Source organism: Chenopodium album, chromosome 23 (assembly GCF_948465745.1).
Source record: "Chenopodium album chromosome 23, dcCheAlbu1.1, whole genome shotgun sequence".
NCBI lineage: Eukaryota > Viridiplantae > Streptophyta > Magnoliopsida > Caryophyllales > Amaranthaceae > Chenopodium > Chenopodium album.
This window is the reverse complement of record NC_137856.1, coordinates 35,985,180-35,999,505: the sequence shown is the minus strand read 5'-3', so window position 1 is coordinate 35,999,505 and position 14,326 is coordinate 35,985,180. Positions and strand designations below refer to the sequence as shown.

Sequence of the window (14,326 nt, the reverse complement as noted above, 5' to 3'; positions counted from 1 at the left end):
GTAGTATTTATATATAACACGAGTAAATCAAAACATTGAATTCTCTTAGCTAAGGGTCGGATTTAACAGCAACTTTTGGTATTCATTACGAGTACTTAATTGTAAAAGTGATACTAGTATTCATTACTAATATCAAGACTTTTCATTGATGGGTTTTCACCTTTGAATACTGGGTTGCATGTGAGCTTCATTATTATATGCTCACCACCCAAAACCAGATCAAATTTCCGCAATAGACTACCACCACCTGAAGTACACCCTGTCACCCTCTTGAATATCGGAAACCTCACTTAATATTATGATGGAGTACATTTACACATTTCACATTTGGATCATCTAAAATTTCCGTAAGAACAAACATGAGATTAAAAATTATGAAAACAATACAAAGAATGATGTACATGGTTACACGTTACGTAGTATTAAGGTTTTAGTATCGAGGACCTGGATACATGATGCAGAGCCTACCAGCAAACCCAGAGACATCCGTCATCATACAGCAATGTATCCGCAACACTAAAAATTCTCAACTCTTAGTAAGCCAAACTAATCTTCCTCCGGCTTGCGTAAAATTTGCGTCTTTACACCACCTAAGATAACACAAACAGAGACAGTACATTTAATTAGACGAACCAAATTGAAATTGGGACATTTTTCCCTTACTTGAGAGATTTTTCCCTTACAAGGGGAAGCAAGACAAACCTTCAACTTCCTCGAAATGAACTTCCTTCACCAAATCAGCAGCAGGATTATACTGGAATCTATAGAAGGGAAGATAGCAGGATTAACAATCTAACTGATATCACATATGATACATTAAAGAAAATAATAATTAGCAATTACATGAACTGATTATTGACACTATTAATGCACAAATAAGTTGTTATTTATCAGATTTGAATTTTGATAAAAAAAAATTAGTAGCCACATAAAACAAACATCACTACACTAGTATATCGCCAAAATTACTTTTGTTTAGTACAATCAGTTCACACTAGTATATCGCCAAAAATACTTTTGTTTAGTACAATCAGTTCAGCTAGACGAAAATAACAGGGCATGAACCAATCTTCTCGCTTCTTTAAAGAAGTCTTTCCACAATCATAAACCACCCTTAATTATTCAAATCTTACATCTACCTAGCTGGCAATGCATCTTTACCCTAATAGAGCAGTAAACGCCAGCAGTCATCCTAACAATATCTCTTCAAACAGCATCTCAAAATAATCTTAAAAGCAGTTCATTATTTGGGAGACACGTTTAATAATCATAAAATTCGAGTTCTAGCAGTAAGACGTGATAATTTGAAAGCTGAAAGGCTCCGTGATAGGGGAAACTTTGGGAAGTCCCAAGGAAGCTGCTACTTATGCAGAAAATAAGGCATCTATTTGACTGAAAGCCTATGTCTGCACTTTCACATAAATGTTGAAGCTTAAACAATACAAGATGAAGCACAAAAGGAAGAATGTTCAAAGGATGGGATAAGGTGATTGAGAAACACTACAATTAAAAAATACTTAGTATACAGAATGATCATATAAACATAGTCCATTGAGATTTGAACTTCATTTAGCATTAACCAAATATCATCAAAAAAAGAGTTTTGCAGATCTAGAATAATGAATTAGGGCGCAATATACTAAAAATTAAATTGCAGGAACTGGGGATATAGTTTTGAGCCACATCGAGATGAGAATAATTACCTGTTCTTGAAAATTACATCAATGTCAAAGTTAGATGTATTCTTTGCAGCATCCACCAAGACAGTAACAATTTCAGTCTTTCTAGTGCTCGCCATCAGGACATCATACTCTGTCGGAATGACAATTGCGAAGAAATTATCAGATAATTTACTTAGATACAGCTTCTCTACCGCTGAGAGGGTAATCCGCCGTTTAAGGGCATAACTCTCAGGATCAATCACATAGAGAGCGAAGTCTGTCACTATCAATATGCGCCTCTTCATCTTCCCAGTACTAGTGAACTTCAAAACTTTATCAGCAAAAAGAATTTGCCTGTCACCTATGAAACAGATGAGCAAACCAAATTGTTTTTAAATATCCAGTCAACAAAACTTGACAAGTCCTCATACCAAGCACAGAGAAACTATGAAAGCATACAGCACGTCAAGGTCTCAAAATGACACTCTACTTCATATTCACTTCCAAATACTCATAACATATATTCTCCAATATATTTTCCTTCCCTCTAAAATTCTTAACAGGGCAATGACCCATAATGAACTTAATATTTTCAGCCACCTTGCTGAATTTTAAATTATGTGGAATTTACACTCTGCCAGACATGATAACATAACAGTTCTAGGCCTTTAGTAGTTTTTGGTATACCGTATGTTTATCCTTAGAAATTGATCATGATACTGAAATTCTTCTAGCATCATTAGTACATCCACAATTCAGTAAAACAATCAAACTTTTTCAATGAGCATAACTAAATTAGCATATGCAATTGGGCAGTTCTTATGCCTAACAAAGATTACAAGGTAATGGTAAGTCAACAGAACAACACAATAATTGTGCATCTAATCAATACATAATGGCCTTTATAATACGTAACTTATATGAAATCAGAAGTAGAAAATTCACAATTGAAATAACATGTTAGTTTAATGATGTGAGCTTGAGAGCAGATTCTTGTACATGTCTGTCCGTTTGAAACGGCTTAAACGGCTTAACAATACTGAGAGGCTAAGCCAATTTTCAAACTATGTAAACGAACTAGGACAGCACATATTGACACAAATCTAATCCAACAGCAAAATTTATTTACAAGGGCAACACTCTCTATCTGCTCCAATGTCATTCTCGCAATCTTATCTTTCAATGAGTTGTTCAAGATATCACCTACAGTTTATCTCCACCTAGAATAAGGCAAGACTAAAGAGCATCAACACCAGAAAATCTATAATCTAAGCATTAATTTTCTCCAGATAATCTTAACCAGCTAGACAACTAGTGCTCAAATATTTCTATATAGTATATACATGTCTATGTCAATATGTCATCACACATGCCCAATAAATTTCATGGAAACCACTAGACAACTGTTAATCAATGTCTGAATTAGACTTAAACCTGTCTTGTTAATTGTTATACTAGTTCCTACCAATAAAACTTACTTATCTAGTCTCCTTAAAGACAATGCATGCAAACTTGGATTTATAACTGTGATAAATCTATCTGACAAGCTGATACGTACGAACTACCAAGTGCTAGGTATAGTAGGTAGCTATACTGGAGTAGCACAACAAATTGTTCTGAATTTCTAATGAAAGAAAGAAAAGAATAAATTTCAACTTATTCATCCCACTGAACAATCACCATTTAATTCTCGCCACTATAATGTCAAAACCACATTTTATCTGTCAATTATTATGTAAAATTTGACCTCCCCAGTGCCAGCAATGAGAGATAGTAATGATGTAAGACCTATCAGCAACCATAAGGGGGAAAAACACAAAAAGTATTCACTATTCAGCGTAGTAAGATAAACACATCAAACGTAGGCGTACCCACAAGAGATCCTGCATGCTCAAATCTCAACTGATGCTACATTTAAGCATAATAAGCCTAACATAGTCCTAAACATAACACAAAGCAAATAAACACCCATCTGTAAGATACATTCAAAATGCTTTCTAAAAATTAAGGCACCAAATGAAAGTGTAACCAGTAGTATGGTTCAAGTGTAATCACTCTTCCTAAATTCCGCACTTGTATAACAACAAAAGGATCCTAAGCAAAGCGTGGAACACCCAATCAATTTCATAACTTACTCCAAAACCTCATTATTAGTATAACCTCTCAAAAATTGCATATACTTGGTCTTGTTACCAATCTAAACCAATACAAACAGCAAAGGTTGCACTCGGTACTTAAAATCTATAGCAACTACACTTATCTTTTCAATACCAATATACCATCTGACATTTCAATTTAAGATTGAACAACCAATACAAAAATCACAAAACCCAGCTCAATAACTCATTACAGTAAATTAATTTCAGAGTCAAAATCATCACAACAGCTCATTTACACCAGCTCTTGAATCAGATCAACCTTCAACTTCAACCTAACTAACCATAGCATTCAACTTACTACCCTCTCAATTATGAAATTACATAGCATTAAAATTCCAACAACAGCCTTCCACATCAAACTTAAAGTAAATAACCATTTCACATTTCCTAATACGGGATTTAGAAATGCTTGACAAAATCACGCGTCGATCGGAGCTATTAATGCTCAATTATGCTTAACATTTCTAATAACATCAATCCCCTTCACAAATTTACACAACAAACCCTAAAAACACAATCCCAGAAATAAATACTTGTAATTCAAGAGAAATTAAAAAGGGGGTGTAAATTAGAATTACCTTGTTTATCGAGGATCTTCAAAATGTAAGGATTAGAAGAAACATCAAGATAATCCCCTCTATAATCCCGGTGAAAGGAAGCCAACCTTCGAGCTTTAACACCCATGAATGGCTCTAGATTTTCCGACGGATTATCAGCGGACGGCTGAGGTTCGGCGTCGAAACGAGGCTTGGAGTCGGTGAGTTGGACTCGGCGGTTAGTGTATCTGTTGCTATGGCGCTCCATTTCGTCCGAGTCGCCGGCGATTCAAGGGGGGTTGAATCGTGAGGTGAAAAAGGGAATGCGCCACTGGGTTTTGATGACCTGTGTGCGCAACTGCCTGGATCAGGGTCCCGCTAGATGATGTTTAGTTGATTTATTTTTTTTTAATACTTCGTACGAGTGACCCTAGGCCACGTATGAAACTTTGTGATTAAGAAAAAATTAAATATTATGGAACTTGTAATGTAAATTAATTGGAATTAGCATTAGAAAAACTCAAAGAATTGGACTCGTGACCACTTTTTTTTTTTTTTTTTTTTTTTTTTTTTTTTTTTTTTGAGGTAATTAGATCAATATATTGATTAAGCAATGTCAAGTTTGGCCAAGGTTAAGAGACCTTGAGGAATCGAAACAATACAAACTTAAAGAATTGGACTCATGACCACTTTGTTATGCTGAATTTGATATTATGTTAAAGGTATCTCAGCCAAAATCTTAAGCTGGTGGTTGAACTCCAATATCGATTTATATACTTTATAAGTTAGCTATATACATCTCCCTAATCTCTTGAACTATTAAAAAAAAACACATTGTCATGTTATTTATAATATTAATAAGTGTATTGTGTTTGTGTACATCTCTTTTTTTTTGTCTTCACAATCGATAACATTTGCCGTAGATCTTATTTGCATGAACTCCCTAATTTAAGTATATATAATGGAGATAAAATTAGATTAGAGTGCATTCCCTTCACCTTCTATATTTTGGTCATTAGCTTTTATGTTGATTTACACTTCATCAATGCCCTTGTTCATATCGAAATGCCTCAACATATAGTAACAATCTCTCTAATAATGGACATCTCTCAATGATATTTGAGAATAAGAAACAATTGTTTGGAAATTTTTCATAACTATGCATAAAATGTGGAAATTTAAAATATCAAATAAGTCTATTACTCTATTTATAATGAGTGGATTTGTAGGGCTTACACCTCATTTCCACCAAAAAAAAATAACGAGTGGGTTTGTACATTAACAATCAAGGGAGTAATATTTTCACTTGTGTGAATCTCTTCTTTTTAAAAAATGAATATTTACATGTTTGTTAAAGTACATTTCATAAGAATATAAGAAACAAACTTCAATGGAAAAATCAATGCCTTACAATTTTAATCTCATCCAAGGGGATGAACACTCTATAGTTCTAAACCACATTATTGAATGATATAAAATTATTTATAAATTTGTCTTTATTATGAAGTTACTAAATTTATAATGCGAAAGTTAATGACTAAAGTATTAAGACGTTAGGTGATGTGGTTAAAAACCTTAAAAAAAAAAAAATCATAAGTGTTATTTTGACTTAAAAAGTGAATATAATCACTGTATAAGCGCATAACACATAAATGTTTATTAGGTTGAATTGAGACGAGCTATCGCGAGTCAATATATTTGTATCATTTCTGGTATGAGGGTAATAAACACAATGAAAACACGTAGACATGACACGACACGACATGACCTAACATGACCTGACATAAAAGCTTATGCTTTTCTTTTGAAAAGCACATCACCGCACATGTCTAGTGGGCTATGCCATCATCAGTTATCATTACACGAGCTTAACTCAATCTAATGCCATCTTTAGTTATACGACAACGAAAATGACACCTAAAATAGCAATAATGGAGAACACCCAAGACGGCAGGACCAAGTAGACGAAGAACCAATAAGCAAGAGCCACAGCCCACAAACACACACTTGCGCACAACTGCACACAGCTACAGTTTACGGCATTACGTTACCTCCCAAATTTAATAAATAAACAAACAAACAAAAAAAAACGGAAATTTCACCAAATGCCACTGACAAATTTAAAAATTCACCAAATGCCATCGGACTTTTCAGAATTCACCAAATGTCACTCAGTTTTTAAATAATTCACCGAGTGCCATTAATGACTAACGGAAGCTTAATCATGACACATGGCAATCGATTATTGGTTTAAAAAATATAAATAAAATAAAATTAAAAAAAAAACTCTAAATCCTAACCCAACCCAACCCCACCACCGTAACCACCTGCCCAAGCCAACCGTCGGCCCAAAGCCAACCGCCGGAACTCCTTGAACTCCTGCCGGAACCCTCTAACCTTCCGCCGGAACCCCTTAACCCCGTCAAAACCGTCGACTCCTCTTAATCCCTCGAAAAACCACCCCAACCACCGCAACCATCTCACGCAATGCCCAATAACTCCAGCACCCATACACTGACCCACAAAACTCCGTTTACCTGACGACCTTGCGCTGATGCCCACCCCAACCCCCGCAACCACCTCACGCACCAACACGACGCATCACATAGCCACCACAACCGACCATGGAAACCCAAAAATCCAAAATAAAACCCGATTGTGGAAACCCTTCACCCTCAAACGATCGAAATCAACCATGGAAATCTACAATGGTCGATTTCTATGGCCGATTTCATCGTTTCAAGGGTAGAGGATAGGAGGAGTGGTTTTGAGCGGTGGTTGGAAAACGATGGGTGTTTAAATCAAAGCTCATGTTGGTGGCATTTGGGGTCGGGGCAGGTTGTGTGAGTGGTTTTGGGGGTCGGCGGTGGGTTAGGTGGAGTGCTTAAGGGCCGATCGACCGTTTTTTAGTGGTTAAGGGGGTGGCCGGCTGTTTTCCGGCGAGAAATAGGGAGGGGGCTAGGGTTTGAAGGTGGTGGGAAGGTGGCTGGGAAAATTTGTGTTTTTTTTTTGTTTTTTTATTTAATTTTTTTATTTTCTTTTAATTTTTAAGAATTAAAATAAATAGACTAATCATATCATGACATGTGTCATGATTAGACCCTAATGACTAACGGAGTTAACGGCTGTTAGTCATTAATGGCACTCAGTGAATTATTTAAAAACTGAGTGCCATTTGGTGAATTCTGAAAAGTCCGATGACATTTGGTGAATTTTTAAATTTGTCGGTGGCATTTAGTGAAATAGCCGGAAAAAAAAAGAAGAGAGAATTAAAATAAAAAAAGAAAAAGAAAAGAAAAGAAAAGAATTCCCCCAATTTAAAGAAAGAATCCATCTCTTCTATCCTTTTCTTTTTCCTCCCTTCTTCCGGCGGAAATCGGAAACCCTTTCATCCCCTTTTTCCTTCGCAAAATCAACGAATTCGTAGCAGTGTTCTTCAATTTTGCGCGATTTTCAGTCAGAGATTAGAGAAACAGAGACAGAATTTTATCTCTTCTTCTCTGAGGTATGATCATCTTTGATTTTGTTTTTGAATTTTAATGTTTTTAGCTTAATTTAGGGTTTTTTTGATGAATTTTGTTGGATCTTGAAGATCTGAGTTGATCTGATGAATTGTTTTGATTTTTTTAGGTTTTAAGGGGATGGCGTCGAAGAGGATTTTGAAGGAGCTCAAGGATCTGCAAAAAGATCCTCCGACTTCCTGCAGTGCCGGTATAATTTGATTAATTATTCTGTATATGTGTAGAATTGAGCTATGAATTGTTGAATGATTGGATTTGTTGGTTGGATTATTCGGTGAATGAATTTTTGTGATGATTGTATGGAAGTTGATGCTGAGAATAGGATGATTGTGTGTTTGGTGATTGTGAGATGGTGATATGATTAGACCGATGTTCGGTTTCGTTGTAATGATTAGTGAAATGTAAAATGTTGTTGGCATAATTTCTTATCAATTGTAGGACCATAAGGAATTAAGGATTGAAATGAATGCAAAAGTTTAGTGTGTTGTTAGCTGTGTAAATCGTGTTATCGAGAGAAGCTTTCAAGTAATCCAGACAAGGTTTGGTTCTTATGATTGAGGTTGTCTGCCCTACACATTTTATGTTTATGGTGCTCAACAATTTGGAGTGGGGCTGAATTCTGTTTACGCAGTCCTTATCGTGGAGAAGATTAATCAATATAAGATTATGATGAAGGTGTATGGATTATGATGTGGGCATCCGACTCTCCTTAGTCTGCTACCAATCCTACCATAGGCAGGTGCCTTGTTAGTGGGCGTTGGGGGAGTGTATAATGAGGATGGTACTCATTGTTGTGATACTATTCATTTCAGCATTGTTGTGGACTATTTGGAGCTTCTGATTCTTGATTATTTGCTCGTTATTATACTATATTTACTTGTTTAAGGATTAGACAGTAAAACAGTTTGTTGATCTTCCTTCTTTGTATAATTTCCAGAATTAGTGTATTCTAGGGTTTCTTCAGCAAGTGTTACATGTGTAGAAATTCATGCAGTTTTCTTAACTGAAAGTAGTTAATGTTGGGTTCTTTGACCAGGGGGATCTTCACCTGTTTGCTATTCCATTTTTGCTTCATGTGGCGGGTAATTTCTTGTGCCTCGTGGAGGCTTGCTATCTGATTATAGGTCTTTAAAAATCTTTGTTCACTTTTTTTTTTTTTTTTCCTCATCCATTTGTTTTTTTTTTTTTTTTTGAGGGAATCATCCATTTGTTTTTGAATAAAGAGTATTTATGCTTTTTTAAAATTTCGGCCTTAAAGGTTAGATAAGCTGTGTTATCATGCTATTTGAAAGTTTATCGAGCAACATACTAGTTATCTTCTACTCATGGATCTTTGTCAAAGATCTTACAAATTTTTATATTTCAAACATATTGGATTGTAAATTTTGATTTTTTTTTTTTTTTTTTTTTTTTTTTTTTTTTAATTGCTTCCTTTGGCGATCTGAAAATTTTGAATGATTCTATATTGCCTTTGGCCTTGTGGATTATTCTGTAAAATTTCAAATGTTCCTTTGATTACTACTTCCCAAACTTCTGCCACAAAGTCTTATCATGGTTTAGAACACTTCATTATCACAATCACATATTCTGCCCTACGCGGTGGCTACATTTCGTCTCAAGACTACTGCTGGAGCATATGACAGGCATGGTCTCCCGTGAACGCTGCTTACTTTCTCCATTTTGATCTCTTATCAAGGGGGATGTACATATGTCTTGAAATCTATTGAAAAAGAAAGGTACACATATGAAATGCGTAGTTGATGAGATTAATGCTTGGTTCTCTTTGTGAAAGAAGAGCCTTAAATGTCTATTATGCTTGTATACTGAATCGTGACAGAAACTTAGTATCTGGTAAAAGCATTCTGTTGTAAAATGCTGTTACTTTCTTTCCTCTTTAGCCTTTCTCTAAGAATCTCCGTATCATTATAGCTGACTTTACCATCACATTGTGTTTTTGCCTACTATTCTCTTGCCTGTTCAATCTCCACTATCTATCTTCAAAGCAAGTTAAATTTGAGAATCTTTACAGGGTCTGCAATTACATTTTTTTTTCTTCTCTTTATGTTAGCTATGTGTAGAAGAATTGTTAAGAAGCTGATGGTATTGAATGTACTTTTTGGCAGGTCCTGTGGGTGAAGACATGTTTCATTGGCAAGCAACAATTATGGGCCCTCCTGACAGTCCTTACGCAGGGGGTGTTTTCCTTGTTACTATTCACTTCCCCCCAGATTATCCATTTAAACCCCCCAAGGTAATTACTCCATAGTACTTAATCTGTTGGATATAGGCTCTCAATCCTTCTAGGAGTATTTAGAAGTGCTGCTATTCTTTCTGCTTTCTGGACCTATGTTGTGTGTTACATTTTCTTGTTTAGCTTTATGATCATTATTATCGTGCCTGCTGTTTTATTGCTGAACTTTGCACTCTAATAAAAACTAGCTGTTTCCTTTTCTATTTATTTATATATAATTGGTTGCTGAAAATTGCTAGTGATCTCTACTTTAAGGCTGAATGCTTACAGTTAATCTTGTGGGTACATGGTACTATCCCGATGTTTGAGATTAATTATTTTTGGTGGCAATATGAGCAGGTAGCATTTAGGACAAAGGTTTTTCACCCCAATATCAACAGCAACGGAAGCATTTGCTTAGACATCTTGAAGGAGCAGTGGAGTCCTGCCCTTACCATTTCAAAGGTTTGTTGGACCATGCTTTGAAGAGCCTCTCTTTTTTCTTTTTCTTTTTTTTTTTTTTTGGCATCACAGTTTTCTATAAATTAGTTCTCCTTGTCAGAGGCAATGCCTGGAGTCTATTGTCATGGCGTTGTTTAAAAATTATGCTAATGTGAACGGTGAATTTTGTTGTGAGCAGGTCTTGCTTTCCATCTGCTCACTCTTGACAGATCCAAATCCCGACGATCCCCTAGTACCAGAAATTGCTCACATGTACAAGACTGATAGGGCGAAATATGAGAGCACCGCAAGGAGCTGGACTCAGAAGTATGCTATGGGCTAAAGACTTAACATGTCAATTGGAAGGGGGTAGGAGGCAGCTTTGTCATTCAGATACTGTCTTCTAAGCATATGTACTCTGTATGTGGGTTTTAACCTTTTGATCAGTGTGCTTTGCAACCTAAGCTGGACAAAAGTATTGTCCGGCACTTCATTATGTTCAAAATAGAACACTTATATGTTGTCCTTTAAATGTTTGTATGAACAAAAATTAATCTTCAAGCTGTGAAATATGACCGATTTGTTGCCGCATCATTAGCTCTTACTCATCTCCCTTGAGAAACTACTGTTCTGCCATATGCCATTCAATCAAGCACTAATGCTGTACCATTGACGTTGAACAGATTTCTAATCTTTAACCAGCATGTCAAAAGTTGGTTTAACTCATCGATGAAACACACTTATTGCATTGACTTGCTTTTTAATGAGTAGGGTAATGAAATCATTAAAAGTATCCTTCAACCTGAGCTGCTAGTCTGCCAATGACCTTTCCAAGCAATTGTTTCGTGCATTCAACCAAACAATCGTATCTCATCCCAAGGAATTAAGTTGACTTTTAATTACTTGTTCAAAGCAGGTTGGAATGGAGAAACAATCAAAAGTTTCAATCCTACTATTTTTTGTACATAAATATCAAAATTAGTTGAAGGATTTAAATCTCTAATTTATTGGGAGTTATCTTATTAATAACTTTATCAAATGAGTACATAATAATAAAGTCAAAGCTCCCCATGAAATGACTAGTAGGAGGAGCAGGCTACCAAACCAATGACCCTTCTCTTCATGCAAGACCCAATGTCAGTGAGCCCAAATTGATTGATATTGCTCTTAACAAATTAAAGTTTTGTGATGCTGATTTTAGTTGTTCCAATCTTTTCTATTTATACCCTAACCAAGATGACAAATAGCATCCCACATTAGATTTTTGGTAGCTCTATGCCTCTGTACATTATCTGATGGGCCCCATCGTTCACGAGACTTTTAATTTTTTTAAAGAAGTTTTCAGTAATTTTATTACCGAGTATAATTTTCCTTATATTAACAATTACAAAAAGACAATCGTATATTTGAATTTCGAATATTTTTACTAAATAAATACCAATTAAACCATGAGATATTCACACGAATGGTATAATCCTAGGGTTAGCAAATGATACTTCGTATATGGTATTGGATAATGCACTTGACTTCTGTCATTTTAAGATGGATAACATTTGAAAAGTATAATATTGATTGATTTTGCCTTTTGATGGCTAGATTTGGGTTGACCAATAGATGTTCCAAAAAATCCAAAATTCATCCCTTTTCAACCTTTATTATTTGTGTTTATTGCATAGGCCATATGTTTGGTGGAAGTGTCACTTCTCAGAATATTGCAATTCTTGATCTAGGGATTTGTTAGGATGAGAGGCTAGAATAACCACCTAAAAATTATATTGTCCATACTTTCTCCATTTTGTTTTTAATGGCAACGTTGAGAGTTTCATATACATTTGTTAAAACATATCTTATAATACTAACATTTTCTTACAATCACTAAAGATGATCAAACAATTCTTCTTTTACTTAGACAAAAATTACCGCGTTTGAAAATTTTCAAGATTCACATTCTTCTTTGAGCTTTGTACATTTCCGACTAATAAAAAAATAAAAAAAAGCGATCCAAAATAGGGGAACATTTTGGATGTTCATGCATGCCACGTGGTAGCTTAATTATAAGGGGTATGTTTGCAATACGTAATTGAATCAACTAAAACTATTGCATGCATATGCCTATCGATTTATATGACTTAATTTTGTAAGTTTATGAATTCCATCAACGGGAGATTGAGACCTTTGAGTATTCCATTGATCAACTTCATATTATATGAGTTACAATTACAATATAAGTTCGAGAGTCCTGAATTTGTTTCCGTCAAACTAGGATAACATTTACATGAAAATATATGAGTAAATTATTTTATGTATTACTTTTAATTACAACCCCGAAGTTATCTGAAATTCTGAAAACAACTCCTAAGAATACAATAGGCTGATATTCTTTTGATGAGTAGAAATAAGATTGTGTCTATACGATAGGTTGATAATAAAGCCCTGAGTAGAAGATGGATATAAATGTAACGCAAGAGTTGTATTTTTCTAGCTTAGTGTTCTAAAGGATCAATTCGATCTCAATAATTAGTGATACTAGAATGTGTCCACGTTAATGTAAATGATATATTTCTTTCACTATCTTTCTAAAAATTATTGAATAATGTAATGGAATAGGTTTTTTTTTTGTATTTTTTTTTTTTTTTTTTTTGGAAACAACCCACAGCGGGGAAGGAGGTGTATTTTTTTTAATAGTTTGTAAAATGGGTAATCACTGGTTAATATTTGAAATGAAAAAGTAAAAATATATAGATAAGTAGAATGGCAAGGCCAGGATGGAGCTGAGTGTTGTGGGTAAAAATTGAAAAAACAAAAAAGCTCTGAAATTAATATATATATTGTGATTCTTCATGCATGAAGACCTATATCTAGCTTTTTCTTTATACTTTTGGAAGATCTAGGCCGGATTATTCTCAGCAGATTGCAATTCCATCCTTTTCAGAATAAAACGAGTCATATAGGAAATGCATGCTACACACCTTAAACCCTTGACTGTAATTAGACTAATTACCTAATTACGGAGTACTACGAAAAAAAGCATATTTAAAACAACAATTATAATAAGACATTAATTGTAATTTACTATGTACTCCGTATTTTTAAAAGATATGAGCACGTATGCATTATTATAATGATTATATATAGAAACAAAACATGCACTAATTGCCCTAAAAACGAACATGCACATCTGCGCTCGCACACACACATATATAGATTCAAGATATCCACACACACGCCTTAGAACTGCATAAGCTCAACTTAATAAGCTAAGAAATAAACAACAACATACCATAAATTGAAAATTCGAGGACTACTCATGTGATAGAGCATATAGATCGATATAATAACGAGCAATGAAGCTAAAAAAGAACAGGCCTAACATGAGAGAAAAGAGTCGGTCAAGATAGCCAAGGAGACTGCCTGAAACCAAGTAATTTGGGATCCTTTTTTTTTATAAGATCACCAAATAATTGAATTCATGGAGCAGGCAAGTCATCCTTGGCTACCAAACCAAAAACCCTTTTCTTCATGCAAGTCCCTTCTCTTCATATATAAAATCATAACATTTATTTTCTCATCTTAATATAAATTATGTGAATCATATAAATAAATATGTTGTGATGCAAATATTGGACTAGCAAGCTAATCTATTTATATATGGTCATGCAGCATAAAATTTGAGAAATATAATGATGATATATTCTGGTAGCCCACTATATAATTTCTCCATTAAAAGATGTCGGTAAGTGTTGACTTAGTTTTTTAATTTTATTTATGATGGAATATA

The 14,326-nt window shown here is 34.6% G+C and overlaps 2 protein-coding genes across 2 annotated transcripts; one reads left to right on the top strand and one right to left on the bottom strand.

The window, feature by feature from the left end:
* Nucleotides 1–99: 99 nt before the first annotated feature.
* LOC145608939 (uncharacterized) lies at nt 100–4,723 on the bottom strand. Its single transcript, XM_081664519.1, has 4 exons — nt 4,399–4,723; nt 1,704–2,022; nt 703–761; nt 100–590 (listed from the first exon to the last, which is right to left on the bottom strand). The coding sequence occupies exons 1-4, from the start codon at nt 4,622–4,624 to the stop codon at nt 547–549; spliced, it is 648 nt and encodes a 215-aa protein (XP_081520645.1). The 5' UTR covers nt 4,625–4,723; the 3' UTR covers nt 100–546.
* A 2,975-nt stretch (nt 4,724–7,698) lies between these two features.
* LOC145609135 (ubiquitin-conjugating enzyme E2 28-like) lies at nt 7,699–11,139 on the top strand. The gene is made up of 5 exons (XM_081664689.1): nt 7,699–7,861; nt 7,987–8,067; nt 10,001–10,128; nt 10,468–10,572; nt 10,748–11,139. Exons 2-5 carry the CDS (start codon nt 7,998–8,000, stop codon nt 10,889–10,891), a joined length of 447 nt encoding a protein of 148 aa, XP_081520815.1. The 5' UTR covers nt 7,699–7,861; nt 7,987–7,997; the 3' UTR covers nt 10,892–11,139.
* Nucleotides 11,140–14,326: the final 3,187 nt, after the last annotated feature.